The sequence below is a fragment of the Anas platyrhynchos genome, chromosome 1 (genome assembly GCF_047663525.1).
Source record: "Anas platyrhynchos isolate ZD024472 breed Pekin duck chromosome 1, IASCAAS_PekinDuck_T2T, whole genome shotgun sequence".
NCBI lineage: Eukaryota > Metazoa > Chordata > Aves > Anseriformes > Anatidae > Anas > Anas platyrhynchos.
In genome coordinates, this window is record NC_092587.1 from 6,402,610 (window position 1) to 6,421,344 (window position 18,735).

The 18,735-nt window shown below is 41.2% G+C and overlaps 1 protein-coding gene across 9 annotated transcripts in view; it reads right to left on the reverse strand.

The window, feature by feature from the left end:
* Positions 1 to 18,735, reverse strand: part of USP6NL (USP6 N-terminal like) — a 118,286-nt gene that overhangs the window by 58,722 nt on the left and 40,829 nt on the right. For 6 of the 9 annotated variants that reach the window (XM_027460736.3, XM_021270915.4, XM_005009644.6 and 3 more), the window contains 2 exons: positions 2,680 to 2,753; positions 1,561 to 1,643 (listed from right to left, as the gene is read on the reverse strand). The exons of 1 other annotated variant lie outside the window; for it this stretch is intronic. In XM_027460736.3, coding sequence (XP_027316537.1) covers positions 1,561 to 1,643; positions 2,680 to 2,753 — 157 coding nt within the window. Of the gene's footprint in view, positions 1 to 1,560; positions 1,644 to 2,679; positions 2,754 to 9,929; positions 10,285 to 18,735 lie in introns of those variants that run through there. 2 more of the 9 variants (XM_072044317.1, XM_013097447.5) reach the window with 2 other exon arrangements.

Genomic DNA, 18,735 nt, shown 5'->3' on the forward strand with positions numbered 1-18,735 from the left:
ACCAGAAAGCAGCTACAGTCTAATGACTAGGCTACATCTACTCTGCCACATCACAAAAGTAACTGCAATACCAGGTAAAAGTGCACACTATAGCTCAAAAGTACAACTACAGGAGCCTGAAAATTGGCACATTATTTGCCAAGTACTCATATCACTCTATCTCAAATCCACTATGACATGAAATCCAAGACTCCTGAACCACAGGAGCAACCAACTGCAGAAGCAGCTGTAGCAGACATTAACATTCTTCCACACTCCATTTATATATATATACATGCACATATGTATAAAACAATATATATACACACACACACTAATAAATGTAATTGTATAACAACAGCAATGCATGTAACAGGGAAAGTTCAGGAGTTTGCACAGATACCTAAATCAAGAATCCACTTGCAAATCTGAGGTTACTGAACTGTTCCCATTGAAATCAGTGGTGAAGGCAGCAGTGGCTTCTATTACTTTTGCGCAAGAAATAATTCTGACATCCTTTCTCCACTAAGATTACCTACAATGACAGCTACAATACCTGACATGCATTGGTGCAGCTGTAGTTTACCAACACAACCACCTCTTTGCGTAAAGCAGAACTGTCTGGAAGTCATACAAACTCACCCTGATGAAGTCGAGGCTATCTATAAGCAGAGGTGACTGTTTTAATTGACAACTTACTAAAGCAATGACATTATAAAACAGAAGAAAAAACCCTGAAAAAGCAAACCACATGCACACTAAGTGCATACTTAGTAATTAAGCTTTCCACTCATCACTGTTTTTCCTGGAGAACCTAACTGCACTTCACATATTCAAACAAATGTCAAATATCAAGAATGGCAAAGAGTTTTGACTGGTTATTACCAGAAGTGGCAAATCAGTTTGTGTTCAGGTTCTGCAAGTTGGATATTTCCATTTGCCAAACAAAAAGTTCTAATACAACCTAACGCTATCACCTTTATTTACCAAAAAGAGATTTTGGTTTACAAATAAGTACCTAAGGGGAATTCCATCTGGTTTCTGGCATTTTCTGACTTCGCTTAATGCAACATTAGGTCTCAAACTGACAGAGACTTCAGTAAGGTTTCTAAATATATCAAGTTAAATGAGATTCATTTTTGAAGGATGAGGATACACAGCTGTTCATATACAGCTATTATGTATTATTTTTTGTAAAAATCAACATTATAATAAAACTTACAAATTTCTTCCAAGAACTTGAAGCTTGTTTATATATATAACACAATTACTTAAAAATAAAATTTATCTGCTATTTAATTCAGCTGGAAAAATCTTTTGGTAGACTACCAATTTTTATTCCCAAATAAAATATTCAAAATATTTCCATCTCTACACAGGATCACATTACACAACACACAAGAAAAGCTACAAATGGAATTGAAAACCACAGTGAAAGATTATCCAAGATTTACACAGCAAACAGTTCCCAAAAGATCTATTAAAAGGCATAATAAATACTTTCCCCAAATAGGCAAAACAATAAAAAGCATAAATGAACTAACTCTTAACCTTATTTTCTTTTCACTATAGCTTACTTACTGTAGAAACCCAAATCTATCTGTGACTTTGTAAAGACGATAGTCAGCGTCTTCCCACGGCTCAATCTGCGCCCCGTCTCGTCCCTGATGGAGAAGGAAAAAAAAAAAGAAGGGCCAAATTAAGTTTGATGGCACAATGAGCTAAGACACAAAAAGCTCAGACACGAAGACAGGCTTGAGCCATTTGAAGTGTAATCTCTGGGACACTGTGGTAGTAGAGAGTAGGAGGAGAACACTAGGCCAAAACTGATGAACCAGAAATAGCAGAATAGCACGCCTCCCTCAGCCACTGAGAGCATTATCATCATCACAGGAAACCTCTCTTGGTCACTGCTGAACACAGAACAAATTTCAACTACTGATTCCAAGCAAGGATTGGTAACATACATGTTACTGGGTGTGAAGAGAGGCCACCACCCAGAACAAAAGTCATACACACATTTTTCCCTTATTAAAATACAAAGCTACTCATACAACTACACCCTGTGCAAGATACCCCTATGTCTGATATCTGAAATGTTTCCAACTCTACAAACAAGTCTGTTGCTCACTACCCCAATGGCAATTATAAAGCCCTCAAGTGTTAGAAGAATATGTGAACACAGTGTAGGCATTCTAGGTATGTGCTGTGCTAGGCTTTTACTTGACAAGTAGCTTAAGGAAAAGATAATGCCTAATATTTCTTTAATCCCTCGCAGCAATCTGACTATGAATGCAGTTTACTTATCTTTTAAGTTCCCTGTAATGATTTAGATGTTTCTATCACTGTAACAGAATTCAATAAAAAGTACAGTAAGAGTTCCTCTGATCTTACAGACATACTTAGCATCCTCAAACACGCTATTTTCATTACTTCTAAAAACATTACATTACTTAAAATAGCCCCAAAGCAACTTGCCGTGCACCTGAAAAATGAGTTGATTGAGTCATTATCGAGAACATCCCCTGTGGAGGGAGAATTTAGCTCACTCAGAAGCCAGTGCATCACGAAACCCTCAGATCAGTACTACACAGAGTACTGTAAACAAAAGCTAGCAGGAAACCATGATTCATTTTTTTAATAAAAATATTATGAAGATGAATTATAAGATGTATTTAAATCATGATCATGTTCACTTACTCTGTCATACTTGGCAACTATCTCTGCTCGTTCCTGGGCAAGTTTGACAGCAGCATCCTGCTCGGCATCTGCACCTGTGAAGGATTAAGATAACGCCGTTCAGATTCTCTCCCTTGTGAACACAACTGCACTTAGATGCTTAGAAAATAGATCTTAACTTCAGAGAGATTACTTGGATGAAGAAATGCCAAAACAATTATATCAAAGCAAATTATGACCACGGTACACCTCCTGAATACTGTTCAGAGTAAAAGACAATTATTGGATAGTGTTCTAACTGCTGAATTTAGAATGTTCCCCATTTTCTCATAAAATATCTATTAAATAAAGTTTAAAAAAAATAATATCACACAACCCACCAACTGAAAGACCGAAGAAAGTAGTAAAAGCTACCAGTTGTCAATTCTGGAAATGTTTACATAGTCGAAGAAAACTAAAATGTACTCTAATCTTTTCAAACTAATTTTGAACTATTTTCAGGATTCGTACAGAAGGATTAGAATACCGATGAATGCTCAAGAAATCATAGAATCATTTAAGCTGGAAAAGCCCTCATCAAGTCTAACCATACAAATATAGGTATGGAGAAAATAATTCACCTTCTAAGGCAACACATTTTGAAATAAGATGCTAGGGGAAAAAAAATGTATGTAGAAATATATTATCATAAAATCTCAGCTTCCAATTGCAATGGAGGCAAGAACAAACACTTCTCCAAGGCAGCTGCAGCAGCACTGAAAGCCCAGCAGTTCTCTGCCTCACTACCCCATCTCCTCCAGCACTTTGATTCAGAATGACTTCACCTGAGAAACTGCCTAAAAGTCATTTCTCAGAAAACAAGGAAGGAGAGCGCTGTGGCATCAGACCTGCAACTTGTGCAACCCACAGCTGAAAGAAGCATTAAGACTATCACAACCGAAGACTGATGAGCAAGAAAAACAGATGCACAGGTAAGCACTGGAATCACTACACTGCAAGTGCAGCAGAGGTTACTACAATGGTGGAGTTAAAGTTTAGATAAATCTGGTTTTATTGAGGTTCCTCAGCATCATTCCCTTAGCAGAAGACATCTCTAGACATCTCTAGATCATGGATAGGAATGTACATGGGCGCTGTGAGAGGGAAAGTCATGAAGATGCTTCTTGAATATTCAGGAACATGACACACTGCAACATTCCACATTTTGAGGGGCAACGTTTGACTTGCCTCATTCATTTGATGCCCATCATAAGACTGTGAAAGACTCAAGAGTTGATTTGTTTCAATTCTAATTCGATTCCATTCCTATTTCAATTTTTCTATGATTAAAAAGCAATGAGCTGGGGATAAAGCAACATTTTAAAAAGCCATGAAATAATTTTCAGACACTGTTATAGAAGTAAATCCAGACATATTTTTTAATTCACTGTTTAGTTCATGGCAACATCATATCTGCTGAGCATTGATTCTTCAGCAGATGTACTTATCAACCATCTGGACCACAAAATATGAGAACAGATCAGATATTATGGGCTTCTTTTTAGCATGTGACATTATTAACAGTTTTATTTGCTCAAAGCCAGTGTTTCTTTATTCAAGCCTACCTACATATTTCTCAGATATTTAGAGAAGTTGTGCCAAAGTGGCTTTCTATGCTGTATGACAGCTTGTGCTTGCTCTCCACATGTTTTCTCTCAAAGTTTCTTAGGGGGAGTGCAGACAGAACCCAGCATGCCCCATCACAGGCACATTGTACAGGCAACGACGATGCTTGTCCCAAATTTCTCTAATGAAAAGTCTGACTGCTTTTTTAATTTTTGGAGATTATAAGTAAAAGCTTTACACTTTGTTCTACTCATTCTGTTTTCATCAGTGAGGAAATCAGGCTTTGCTACATTTTCCCCAACATATACCAGAGCCAGCCCTCATGTATTTATGCGATTATTTAAAATTTAAGAAGTGCATCTGCTGTATTTTGAAGCTATGCATCCCTGTACCACGACACTGATAAATAATTTCCTCCCTGTAAGGTGCTCAACGAGTTGGCTCATTTCATATTGCCAGCCTTGAGTGCCATCCAAGCAGGGCGCTGTCCTCTGGCTCCTCTAGGTGCTGGATCCGCCTTTAGCCATTCCTACAGAGGACTGCAAGACACAAAACAGTTTGGCGTTGGGTTTGGCTTTGTCTGACAGCTTTCTGGTTTCTGTGGGCCTGTTACCCCAGCCACCTGCCTGAACAGTGAGCAGGACCCCACTCCTAGAGGCCAGCCCTGATGCCCTTCTAGAATCTCCTCCCAGCACTGTCACCACACAAAGGCACAGGCTGAACTCTCTGAGCACATTTGAGAGCTACATATTCCTGACACGATGATATCACTACATTTTTTAATCCTTTAGTAGTTGAGGTACTGCACCTACTGAATCACAGAATCACAGAATTTCTAGGTTGGAAGAGACCTCAAGATCATCGAGTCCAACCTCTAACCTAACACTAACAGTCCCCACTAAACCATATCCCTAAGCTCTACATCTAAACGTCTTTTAAAGACTTCCAGGGATGGTGACTCCACCACTTCCCTGGACAGCCTGTTCCAGTGTCTAACAACCCTTTCGGTAAAGAAGTTCTTCCTAACATCTAACCTAAAACTCCCCTGGCGCAACTTTAGCCCATTCCCCCTCGTCCTGTCACCAGGCACGTGGGAGAACAAGCCAACCCCCACCTCGCTACAGCCTCCTTTAAGGTATCTGTAGAGAGCAATAAGGTCGCCCCTGAGCCTCCTCTTCTCCAGGCTGAACAAGCCCAGCTCCCTCAGCCGCTCCTCGTAGGACTTGTTCTCCAGGCCCCTCACCAGCTTCGTCGCCCTTCTCTGGACTCTCTCGAGCACCTCCATGTCCTTCTTGTAGCGAGGGGCCCAAAACTGAACACAGTACTCGAGGTGCAGCCTAAACTGAACTGACAATGTCCTCTTAAAGCTCCCAAGCCTACACTGACAAAGCCAAGGAGTCCTTTGCAATTAAGAAGCTATGGGAACCATAATCAAAACCAAATTGCATTTGCTTTTTAAGAAAATCCAAGTAGGGAGCAACCCTAATCTTTCCTTCTCCAATGGTTGATTTGATAAAGCGCAGCCAAACAAGTAGGAGGAACTGTGTTTTTTATTAATAGAATTCAAAAATAGATTACTGCTTGTATTTAAAAATATCCTCAAAAGGGCACGCACAGCTCTTCAACAATACAGATGGATTAAATGGCACAAGTTGAAACGAAGTTTAAACGTACGATTAAAATAATGCAGAACTGTATTTGCAACAGAAACCAGGTCCTGATTTATGCCAAAAACACAGCCCTGGCTTACCTTCCTGTCCTGCATTAGCAACACGTTAAGTCTGACATGTTCGATGCCTCATGACAATTCAATTACATTTGGTGGGGAAATTATCATATTCGTTGCCTTTCCAGTAATCCTCTTCGCTTGCTGCCAAAATCATCTTAACCTTCTAGCTGCACAGAGATGGTTTAATGTTACATTAATCCAGCCATGCTGAAAACTCAAAAACAGCTTGAGACGGGGACAAGAGGTTATATTGCAGGAGATGAGCATAAAATATGCTTCTTATAAGAAGAATTATTTAAATATCTGCAAGTTGGAAATTGCACAGTGATTCCTGATGAAGTAAAACCTAAATATGGGAACGAATCATGAAATAACGTTCCTAGGCAGCAAAATACATCGCTGCATTACACAAAATTAAAACGAAGACTTTAGAATATCAGTTGGTTATCAGTCTGCTCTCACTGAGAGCAGTTAAAGATGTGAAACAACTGTGATTAATTTTCCTAATTAAAATTAGCATTGTATATGATCAACACCACATTTTACAGCAAACAACACAATCTCATATGAAGCTGACATCAACCTGTGGTCAATTGAGTAGTACAGAGTACTGAATTTGACTAAAACCTGGGGAAACATATTATCACCAACCTAAAAAATGAAAGAAGTGGAATCGATGGTGATAAAACCAGCCCATGATGGCACAACAGGCAGCACATGCAAGTCCCTAACATCACCGGTTGGCACTACAGGGTACAAGAAGAGCACTTGGCCAGCAGCAATGTCACGCACCTTGCTTTTCAAGGAGGTAAATCATAAAAAGGAAGGCTGGGACCAAAACACATTATAGAATATTTTCTCCTCAATGCTGTCACACTGTTTCCAGTATTTTAGAAATATTACAAATTTATAGATTTTGAAAGGCAGCACACAAAGGATTTGAAGCATCATTACAGAAAAACCTGGACAGAAATCCCAGTCCGCGATGACGTTAAAAAGGGCTGACATAACAGCCAGATTACTGCTTTTCTTTTACCTTGGGAATCAGATTATTTTACTTTTCAGCACTGCTGAGGTGACTGGCAAGCAGCTGGATTTAAACTTTCAGAAGATTACTTAAGGCTGCAATGAGATTTGGTCTCATTTAGCAACTCACTAACTTTAAACTGATAGAGCCAGGACTGCTAAGTCAGACATCTGTAGGCTGCCATCAGCCCTATAAGCCAAGAAGAAAGCATTGCCTACAAGTTTTGTGCCTGCATCACTCCAACAAGTGTCTCCCTTCCTCACCAGATATCCAAGGACTGAAAAGGACAGTGGCTTCAGGAACAAAGCAAGGGGATGGTATATAAGAAGTATTAAATGACAAAGGCAACAAAAAATTAAGCTAGTCCTATCACAAGGACACAATCCTAGTTCGGCTTCAGCGTTTATCTTCTGAGAAAGGAGATCAGTGATCTGGAGATGTCAGCGTTACTTAGAAGCAACAAATGTGCAGGTGAATTAGGGATGTGATCCTGCTAGCCACTACCAGGTGCCATGCATCAAAACCCCATTTAAAGTAAAACTCCACATTTTGAAAGTTGGAGCTTCTTCAAAACTTCAAAACACGTGTCCAGTTTGGTCTATTGGTATAGGAATTGAAACACATTGCAGTAAATTAAATTCCTAAGGTGATAACAAACAGGCTTCTTACACAAACTTAAAAATTACTGGAAACTCCCCATTCCCCTATTAAGCAACTGCAATTCTAAGTCCCCCAGATCCTTAGACCTTACTTTTCCTAAATTCCACATTCTTCCAATCCTAAGGAAGAAAGGACAGTAACATTTAAGAGAACAGAAACTAATAATAAGAGACAAAATGCAAGGGAAAAAACATAATATTCTGCTCCCTAATGAATGCAAGACTAATTGTAATGGACCAAGTGCCATAGCAGTTTAATAGCAAAACAATAGATCCAAGTAAAAATAAACACCATTTAAAGTGAAACAATAATGTACCCTACAAATGGATGTAAACATTAAATTCTATTAATCAACTTTTTTCAAGGACAGAAAACATTACAAGATATTAATACAAAACTACACTTCTGACAGTTACTAACCAACTCAAAAAGAAATAATCCTGCCCTACTCTCTCCTTCATCCCATCTTCCCCCTCCCATTTCACAGGGCAAAACGTTACCTGCTGTATGTATACATCTGCAGGCAAAGGAACCTTAGATCTGAGAGCCCCTGTTACCCACCCAAAATGTAAGTTTCCATGGTTTTTTGTTTGTATGTTTGGTTGGTTTTGGGGTGGTGGTTTTGGTTTTTTGTTTGAGAGTTTGTTTGCTTGAATCTGGGGGGGTTAAAAATCTGTAATAATGTATTTTTGTACTCATTTAAATTACAAACCTGAACATGGAGGACCCTTCAGCAGTAACTCAGGTTTCCAAACTACAGGAATGAGAACGAGCAGCACTCGTTTTCTTCATGTTTCCAGCAGCCAAGGAACAGCCTGCGACAGCCCAACAGCACCTTGAACCCTCCTGGTCAGGGGGTGAACCCCAACAGCCCACACTTGCACCTGGTTCTCACCCAGCTCAGCTCCTCCAGGCTGTTGCAGCTGAGTGAGGAATCAGCAGGAGACGGTAACTTTTTGTTCTTGCCCCAGAGAAGAAAGCTTCTGTTGTTGAAGTTTGACTAAGACTCTGTATTTTGGTCTGTTTGCCTAATCCTGCACGGCTTCCAGTCCTGCTCAGCTACAAAGCTGCAAACCAGTAGGGCTTTGAACAAACCATGTTCAAAAGTGGTATCCATCCGCAAGCCACTGAGCTTCTAGCCCATGTAAAAACAGCCCAACAACTCAGTGACAATGACCTTTGGGCTGACTCAAACTCACTAGTTAGGCTTCTGCCTGAAATGACCCAAAAATGCCCAGTTTGATACAACACCTCACCTGGGAAAGGCAAAAACCACCAAGTACCTGCTTCTCCATCAGGGTGGGACAAAGCGCCACCGAGAGCCTCAGAGATTCTTCACACATCTCACAGGAACCTGTAGGTACATCACAGGGCTCGTGCCTTAGCACCAACACAGCAGGTTGCTTCTTCCAGCTGTGCCACACACCTCAGTAACGCCTCCTTCTGTGCGGCTGAGGGTTAGCACAGCGTTACCATCCCGTGTAATCCTGAAAAGATTTCTCCCTGGTTTGCTCCTTGACCCGTCATCACCACCTCCTCAACTGCACAGTGCTCTGAACCCCCTCAAAGACTTGGGGGGCATTTATTTGTTTTCTATTACTTCCCTCGCATCCTTGCTTGTTGGCACATCACGCCTTCCACTGCACAAAGAGCTGCCCTGGCACAAATTCCCATTCGCAGGCACCACCAGCAGCTGCTGTGCATCGGCGTATTCAAGGCCCATATCGGAGCAATAAACAAAACATTTTTTAAGTCTCTCGTCATCTCAGAAAGCCCCTTTAATACCAGTGCTGTTTATTTTCCTTCGAGTCCGTTCACACAGACAATGAAACAAAAGCCATGACATAGGCTTAATAGTATTTTGTTGTGGGTAGACGTTTAAAGAAAAACTTGGTAAATACCTACACACAGATATTAGACCTGCACCACACACACAAGAAAAGATTAAATATTTATTATACTTTGTTTTTTTTTTCCATGAGTGTTAGTTTAGGCAGTGAAAACGGAGTTAAATAGTTGACATTAGAAAAGCAATCCCTTTTACGTTGCAACGCCTTCTCAGGAAAAAAAACACCACCACTAGTTAACTGAGCTACATTTCTTCCACCGTTAAACATAATCATGTACCTTAAGCATAGCAGGTATTAAAAATTATCACTCGTCAGATGGCAAAGAGAAGCAAAATAGTACAAAGTTATCTGCAAAAAGTTAAACAATTCAAGACCAGTATATAAAATAAAGATATTTTACCAGTCTGTAGATCATGGTTTTCAGCCCAGTCCTTGTAAAAGTCAGTTTTAGTCTTCATGAAGAAAATCTGTTTATTTCTAAATCATACTTGAAATTACTGCATCAGAAAGTAACTGGGGAAAGTTCTCCTCCTCCTCTTGGAGCAACCATTGCATGTAACCGAGCTACTTGGCCTTCCCTCTTTCTTTTTCTCCAAGACATGGCCCCTCTGCAGCTCCCCAAACTGCAGCTACTCAGACAAAGCTGCCATTTGTTAGCCAGAAGTGTCATGCAGGCGACACGCTCGTGTTATCCTCTGCAGCCTACAGCCTGGCATTCCAGCTAATAATAAACAAGGGGATTGGAACAAACGGCCTCACAGGCCGCTGCTCCTCTAACACATCCCTGTTATGCTCGTGGGGAAGAATTCTCCCTGGTATTCACCCAGAGCTGCATGAAAAGCATCTTATTTGAATAACTTACTAGAAACGGGACTTAAAGTATCCCGTTCCTGGCTTATTTCTTAAGAAACCATGAAATGAAAGCTTGTAAAAACATAGTTGAGATTTCTGGAAGTGGTTGGCATTCCCTGCTCAGCGGATGGAATCTGACTTTTTGGGTTGTTTTTTTTTTTAGAGCTACTTTCTTGTTGAGGAGAACTTGGGGACCTGAAATATCGAGGACGTTAGGAGCTGCTAAGAATGTTTTCCTCGATGAAATTCGAGATTTAACATTGTCAGAATTGCTCTGCTCTCTGACAGCTGCTGTGTAGTCAGCACCCTCAACATCTGACAAACAAATCTCCGTGTCAAATATTCACACAGATCAAGCCCCTCTCCTACATCATTTTTAGTCTTACCCAGAGACTCTCTCTCAAGCAAAACGTCAGCTGCTGTGCCGTGGTTACAGCCAGGAACCTGCCTAGAACAACCAATTTCATTTCTTAACCTGAAGTCAGGGGGTAAAACAGCCAAACCAGGCTTGAAAGGCTTGTGTGGGCTTCCAGCTCTCCATGAAGCCAACAGAAAGACAATCTCTGGGCTGTTTCACCTAGAGAAGGCTCAGGGGGATCTTATCCTCCGAGATACCTGAAGGGAGGGTGCAAAGAGGTCTCCTCCTTTGAGATCTTGGATCCACCTGGATGTGGTGTTGGGCACCCTGCTTAGGGTGGCCCTGCTGGAGCAGGGGTGGGACCAGACAGACCCAGAGGTCCCTGCCACCTCAGCCATCCCGGGACTCTGACTTCTGAGAAGCATTAAAATGCCAGGAACAGATCTGATCAAGTGCAGAAAACCATTCTTTTTTTTCCCAAGGGACTGAAAAAAAAAAAAGTTCCTTCAATTGTTTCAATCTTCTTCCTCATATTGCCTCGCAGAGCACTAAGCCTGGAAATAAGAAACAGCTCCTTTGTCCTTTATCACCATTTACTCCTTACAGACCCTACCCAAACCTGAGCATCAATAATTTAGGCTGCCGATACAATGTGAGTGCAGGCTGAGCCACTGCCTTGCCTCTAAGCACATTTCCCTCTAATGTGACATTTTCTTGCTGTTGACATCCTTACACAGTGGTAATCTTCTTGCTATGTAAGAATTGTCTTCAATTTTTCTCATAATACAACTAACAAACTACAAATCCAACTACAAAAACCATTCTCCCCTTCCCACTGTTAAAAGTCAGTATTTTATCAGTATTTCTTCAGAGTCCAACCTGTTGTAGTTATACTGTACGAGGAGGAGAGGTAGAAGATCTGAAAGCAAAGATTGAACTTGCCTGAAGAAACATTATTGAACTCCCACCTTAATGAAAACTCACGTTTCCTTACAGCAGAATGCTTGCAGGTCTGTAGGATCCCCTACGAGCTGCAGCAGTCAGCGACGGGAAATGGCCACTTTGGAAATTAGCTGAGTTAACTGCCACGAAAAGCTGCCTCAAAGCCAGTTGGAAAGCAATCCCCAAAGGACTCAAAGCAAGAGCAAGGAAACCAAGGCAGGCCTGGTAAGTTATATGCCGCAGAGGAAGCTTGTGTCAAAAAATGAAATTAGAATTTCACAGTCCGATACATATCACAAAGAACTGAAACACCCAATCTTACTATCTGCAATCTTCAAGCAGCAATTGACTTAGAGAAAAGGACTTACAGGAATTCTACTCATTTTAATTAACTACTACAATATGTCTAGGGACATATTATTTTTTATATGTTTTTTAAATAATAAGGTTTAGGTTGGATGTTAGGAAGAACTTCTTTACCAAAAGGGTTGTTAGGCATTGGAATGGGCTGCCCATGGAAGTGGTGGAGTCACCATCCCTGGAGGTCTTTAAAAGACGTTGAGATGTAGAGCTTAGGGATATGGTTTAGTGGAGGACTGGTTAGTGTTAGGTCAGAGGTTGGACTCAGTGATCTTGGAGGTCTCCTCCAACCTAGGTGATTCTGTGAAATAATACAGCCTTACTAATACTTACTAGTTAATAAGAGCACTGACAGAACAAAATTCAAAATAAACCGGCAAGAAAATGAAATAAAAATATAATCTAATAAAACACATCTCAGCCATCTGCTTATTCACAATTATTTGTACGTGTTTCACAAAAACAAACACACCTTAAAATTAAGTCATCGTCACCAGCCATGCCCACAACCAACCCAGCTGGATGTTTGAAGTCTGAAGGCTCGTGTTGGCACCTCGATCGTACAGACATTATCGCAAGGGTTATGAAGTGGAGCAACAGGAGCTGGCAGGGATCTGCGGCAATTCCACTTCACCGAGGGCTGTGCGTGCAGTCACAAGCCACAGGATGATTAATTTATGGGAGGTGAACAATCGGGTGCAAAGCCAGAAGAAAGCATAATCACTAATTTCTGACAAGCTCGCTGAAAAGAGTACAGCCAATTTTGCGCGATGCTCCTCTCTTGGAAGGCAGGGTGGGTACAAAACCAACACCAGCCACACTCCAGCCCAGGACTCTTGCCAATACAATCCCAAATATTTTATGGCAGCTTTTAATAGACATCATTTTAAAGGCTTGGGCTGGGTATAATTTGGGGCTTGCCACTATGTGAAGACTGGTCTGACTTGTGCAACAACTAGCTAACGTCTGATGGCTCTGCTTGAGTCAGCTTTTGTTCCTCTTCCCAAGGGTGTAGCTGGTGCCTGGCCTTTTCAGGAGTTTATTAGTATTTTTCTCTTTCCTTGCTGCTAAGAAAAGGCAGCACTACGACCATTAAGTGCTCAATCACTTATACATTATTCTTAAAGGAGATGCAAACACCGAAAAAAGCAACTAGAAAGATCCCATCTTCATGAAAAACCATGAGGTTTGCTACTGCACAGAAGGCATTTTACAGACTTCCAAAGATTACATTTCCTGGAACTCCTCCTGTGGCTCCAGCCGACGCTGCTAGAACATGTCAGCTGTTTCATCTACAACCCGTGCACATTACGCCCACGTTCCCCTTCAAATTCATGACCTTTCTCAGCACCAGTCCAAGTCTTCATAATTAATGTCTAAACATAATATTCTGCAAATCAGCTGCTGTATTAGATGGAAAGATGAGACACACAACCACAGGAGCAGTATTGTTGGACGGAAAACCAGGAATATTTCAGGAATTTTACCTACTGCTCACTGTAAGTCAAGCCATCCTTTCCACACAAGCACTTCTCCAGGTATCAGTTATGACTTTGTAAGCAAGTTCATCAAAAAATGACAATTTTTGAATCCCTCGTACCTTAAGATAGAAGTATGTTATTAGTGCAGGCATAAGTTTCCAATCCCCAGAGGTTTTGCAAGCTAAAAACCTCCTTCTGCAAACCTGTTCATAGTTCCTTCAACTCCTACAGGTTAGTAAATACAGAAGCTAAATGATCTTTCAGCACGATTAAATGGAACAGTTCCCCGCAAACAGTTTCCTCTTCATTTTCCCAATGCCATACATCAGGGTGACAAGTAAAAGTCATTTTTCCCAGTAACATAAATCAAAATAGCATTTTTTAAAAAATTAGCTGAAATTTTCTGACAATTTCCAACATAATCTCGAATTTCCTGGATTGTACATTTCAATCAGTAGCAGACCGTGAACATTTTAACAGCGCTAAGATTTGCAGTATCAATTTAAAGAGAAAAATTGTCGTAATATTTTAGATTCTGACACGAGCCGGAACATTTCCTACCAAGAGTTATGCTTACCACATTAGCAGACTTAAATATAAGTAGTCAGATGCCATACTGCACTAATTATGTTGTCTCTTGATTAATCATTTTTATCTCAACATTAGTCAAAATTAATGGAGCAAACAAAAATGCTGTTTTAAAATTCATCCTTAATGATGTGATGTCTATTCCCAGCTTAAAGCATCACCAAAGCCACGCTCAGGCGTAGAGGGGAAGAAATGTTCAGAAGCAGCTCTTTGTTTGCAGGGAAGCCGTGTTCCTTGGCTTTTGTAACTGTAACTGGAGGCCGTGATCTGTATTTGTATCATTTTGCCGTCTAAAATATGAAGTTTTGTTTGTCTACATAGGGCAAATTTGAATGGATTCAGAAAAAAAAGGGAAGTTATTATACTACTGATAGGATTGCATCCCTGCTTCCTCTTACCAAGCGTACATAAAGTCTTTTTCTCCCTTCTGCTGGAGCGGAGATCAGAGGGTACCCAGCCATCAGTCCTTCCCCAAAAGCAGGCAAAACCAAGCCTTCAGCCTCTGGCCAGCCTTGAACTTCAGCCTCCTGCATACTGGTCATCTCCGAGCAGATAAACACTTCAACTGTGTGAACACCCTACAGCTACAATCATCATCCTCTAAGGAAATCCTACAAGAAGCCCAAACAGCACAAAGAAGCTTCTACGACATTAAACCTACTCTTAATGACTCAAAGATAAGTTTGAATAAGACTAGAGGAGGACATCAAGGCAAATTTCAGTGAATCACAGAATTGTAGGGGGTTGGAAGGGACCTCAAGAGATTATCGGGTCCAACCCCCCATTTGATGCTTGCTTACAACATCAGTCATGTCTACACAGCCCAAAGGAGACTTGGAAAAATCGGATCAGCTACTCAAAATATCTCTCATTTGCTTTATTAAAAATTAAATGGCAACTTGGTAGAGGAAGGAAAAGACTAGAATCCCCTCTGAACATTTGAAATCACCTTAAGTAATGTGCTTGGTTGTGGGTTTTGATGTTTATAAGGTGGTATAGGAAGGACCAGAGGAATAAGAGACTCAGTTGAAGGGTAAATTAGTTTGTTCAGCACCAGCAGTAACAGGGGAAGAAAATGCCAGCTTTTTCTTCATCCCCACTGTGAGAAAAGGAAGTCGGCGATAGGCAGCCAGTTTCTCTTGTTTTTAGTTTCACTTCTCGAGGACTGGTAAACAAAACAAACTAAAGAGTCGTGGAATTTCCCATTCGAGGCCAGAACGAAGGCTCGAAGGCTGCCCTGTACTCCGTGTCCCAGCCTCCAGCTCTGGGGAAACACAGTGGAGCAGTCGTGATAAAGTCCGAGCCGCACACCTAACAGATATAAATCAGATTACACCGATATTTGGCAACACTAGTACAAGTTTATTTGGATCCATTTAGTTTGCATCAGCTAAAATATTTATTAAACCACTTCAGTTTGGTTAAATCAGCACTAAGGGAAAGAGATTAATCTCTCAAACTTTGTAGCTGTTTATCCACAAAATGCAGTGCCAGTAAAATAAACTTTCTGGACACATCCCATCCATCACTTTTATTCCAATTCAGTGTTGAGTTTTTTTTGCTAGAGGAAACAACTAATTAGCTTTTATCCCTGTACCTTAGCACAGTCTGGCAAAGGAGCATTGGGTTTTTCCCCCAGCCTCAGCGTGGGGAGATGGGACAGGTCAGTAAAGTACAGATGATGCTGAGGTCCCGTGTCAGTGCACGGTCACTGAGAGGCAAGCACAAAGCTGCAGTAGTAAAGGAACACAAAACAGAAGTGAAAATGCTTATTTGAATATTTGATTTTAAAGAACAACACAGGTTAATTTGAACAGAATCTCTGGAGGTTACACTCCTCACTCCTATGCCTAATAAGTAGCATGGATCCCCGAGAGATGTACCACTTGGATTGTTCTTCGGATGCTCTGAAAATAGTTTACAAATATCCCATGTTCACTTAAGAAGCCAATTATTAATGTATTCTGCAGCAGGACAGCAACAGTGACTTCAGTAACCAGAACACCAGCAGGTATACGTTAATACTAGTTTATAGGAAGATAATCGTGATGTACCTTAACGGCACTTGTAAGCTTACCAACAGCTTTTCAGTGCTACTTCTCTCAAAGTCAGCATTTTTATTTCAGGACTAATGCAAGATGAAGAGTGACAAACACGCTGCAAAGACCTCAAGAAGTTTGTGTTATAACGCAAAACCACATGAGATTAATTCTAGGCTAGGCCTGGCACACAGGCATTAAGCTCAGAATCGATTTATCTGTTAATGCTCAAGTCAATGATGCAGTAAACCTACTAATGAAGATCCACTTCTTACCAGTATGCTTTGTTAAAAAAAAAAAAAAAACAAGCACAAATATCTGACCATTTGTCATAGCCTCTCATATCTTAGCAGACAGTTAAAAGGATTTTTGAACTCAGTACAGGGCAGAAAGCCTGCTTTGTGCAATCCCAGCACTGACATCAACACTTGGGCAATACCTCTTGCAATTGGCAAGGATCGGTTCTGTGACAAGATATAAACAAAGCCTTCAGCAGCTTTCAGCCCTGCTCAGTAACCTACTTCATTCCAAACTGATTGCTTTCAACCTCGACAAATTTCATACCCCTCACAGAACCAAAATCCACAGTAAATTGTTACCAGGCAAAATCCTCCCCTGGAAGGGCAGACCAGAACATGGAGAGACCAGAACAAGAGGGCCGAGTGCTGACCCGGACATCAACTCAACCATATCCATGATAGCTTTGAGGTCTAACTACAGCCAGAAGCTGCAGATAAGAAAACAAATTGGTCAGAGCACATTGTATGCCTAAACTGCCTTTAAAGTTCTCGTTTTGACACCGTCTTCACTGCAGAAGTCACACAAGGACACTTCCCTCATCCTAAAACTCATCCACTTCACACCAAAGTTCAACAAGTTCATGCTTCAATTTTCACTAGTGAAGTTAAATCTAAAATAACTTGTCGGTGCGTGGTTAAGAAAATATATTCATTCCAGAATTTGGCTACTTATTTTTTTTACCACTAAAGGCACTTCTTCAGTACACATGAAAATCTAAAATTTGTATTTCCGATGTTACTCTAAAGACAGGTGATGTGCCCCCTTAAAACACGGCAATGTAATACAAAAAGCCAAGGCATTAACTCTGTAAAGGTATTCCCAAAAGATCTATGTGTAGGGTAAAAAACAAAGAAGTTGACTGTAACAAATGTTGTTTTAGTTATGGCACTTTGGAAGGATTAAGAGTTATCACTCCTGGGGCTTCAAACTTGATGAAAATCCAACAGCCTTTCATCAATTGTTTCCCCTTCAGCTCAAGTACAGTTATCGTTTGCCGTCACGTAAAGAAGTCAGAATTTGGGAAAATTATCATTTCAATATTCTAAAAGAGGAGAAATTGTTAAATCCAACGTCAAACTATTTGCTATTGTAGCAAGTTCCTAGAGGAATTTACAGAGAACGCAGCCTAACTTCAGGCTGGGAAGAGAGAGAAAAAAATTTTAACTTGAATTTATTTTAATGGAAACCACACAAAAGACAACAACTTTTGGTGTGTGCCATTGACAAACACCAACTTTATTTAGAGTTTCAAAATTTAGCTCAGCTTCGCCGTCTGTGCCTCAGTTTCTTCTGTGGCATAGCAGAAAACCCTGCCCACTGCAGGGGTACCACACACACTATTTGCCACCAGCAGCTGTTTTGAAAGAGCACAAACCTAAAAATTGACACAAGGACCAACAGTTCCCATTATTTTGTTATGTACTATAAAAATATAGAAAAAACAAAAGCATCCAAGAACACTTTGTACCAAAAGGTACAAATGGTTGGTTAATCCCAGGGTAGCATTCAAGCCAGCTCACGCATTGTAGGCAGGTTTTTCTGAGAACTGAATGAGATGCTCGTCCTGGGGAAGTTCTCTCTTCCTAAAGCAGCACCACAGCCAGCTGGTGTTCTCCGGGTGCTGCTGAGCCCAGGTGGTGGCTCAGTGGATCGCAGACTCAAATACAAACTGAGCGATGTTTTTTTCAGGTAGGTAAACCTATCCCTGAGGAGGCGCAAGATGAACGTGTGGATTTGTCACCTACTTAATCAGGTTTTGCTAAGTCAGAAGTCTGCGGTGGGAGCTTAATAAAACGCTACTGCTGTTCAGAGCAGCCCAAACCTACTGAGAAGCTGCAGATGCAAGCGAAAGCTGCAAGACAGCCACAGGAGGCGGAATTTCAGGGCTGGGGGAAGCACAGGCTAACCGCTGCAGCTCAGCTGGGCCACCACAACCTGCACGCCAACCCAGAGCAGCCAGGCGATGACGACCCCATGCAGCTGCTCTCCGGCATCGTCACACCTCCTGAGGCTGGAAAAGCGGAAGAGTGACAATGTCAAAGCCATGCCTAACGAGAAGCCCAAACGTGACCGCGGCGACAGGAGGATGCGGAAGGGGTGGGGGAGGAAGCATGACGCAGGCTTTAGGGAAGGGCAGTGTAAGAGGATGAGGTACAGAACGCGCTGAGCTGTCAGGCTGAGGTACGCAGGGGTCATCGTCACTAAGGGATAAGGGAATTAAAGCTAACAGAAAGGGATTTTAAAACTATGCTGTGCATCAGAGGTATTTTAATGCACTAAACTACA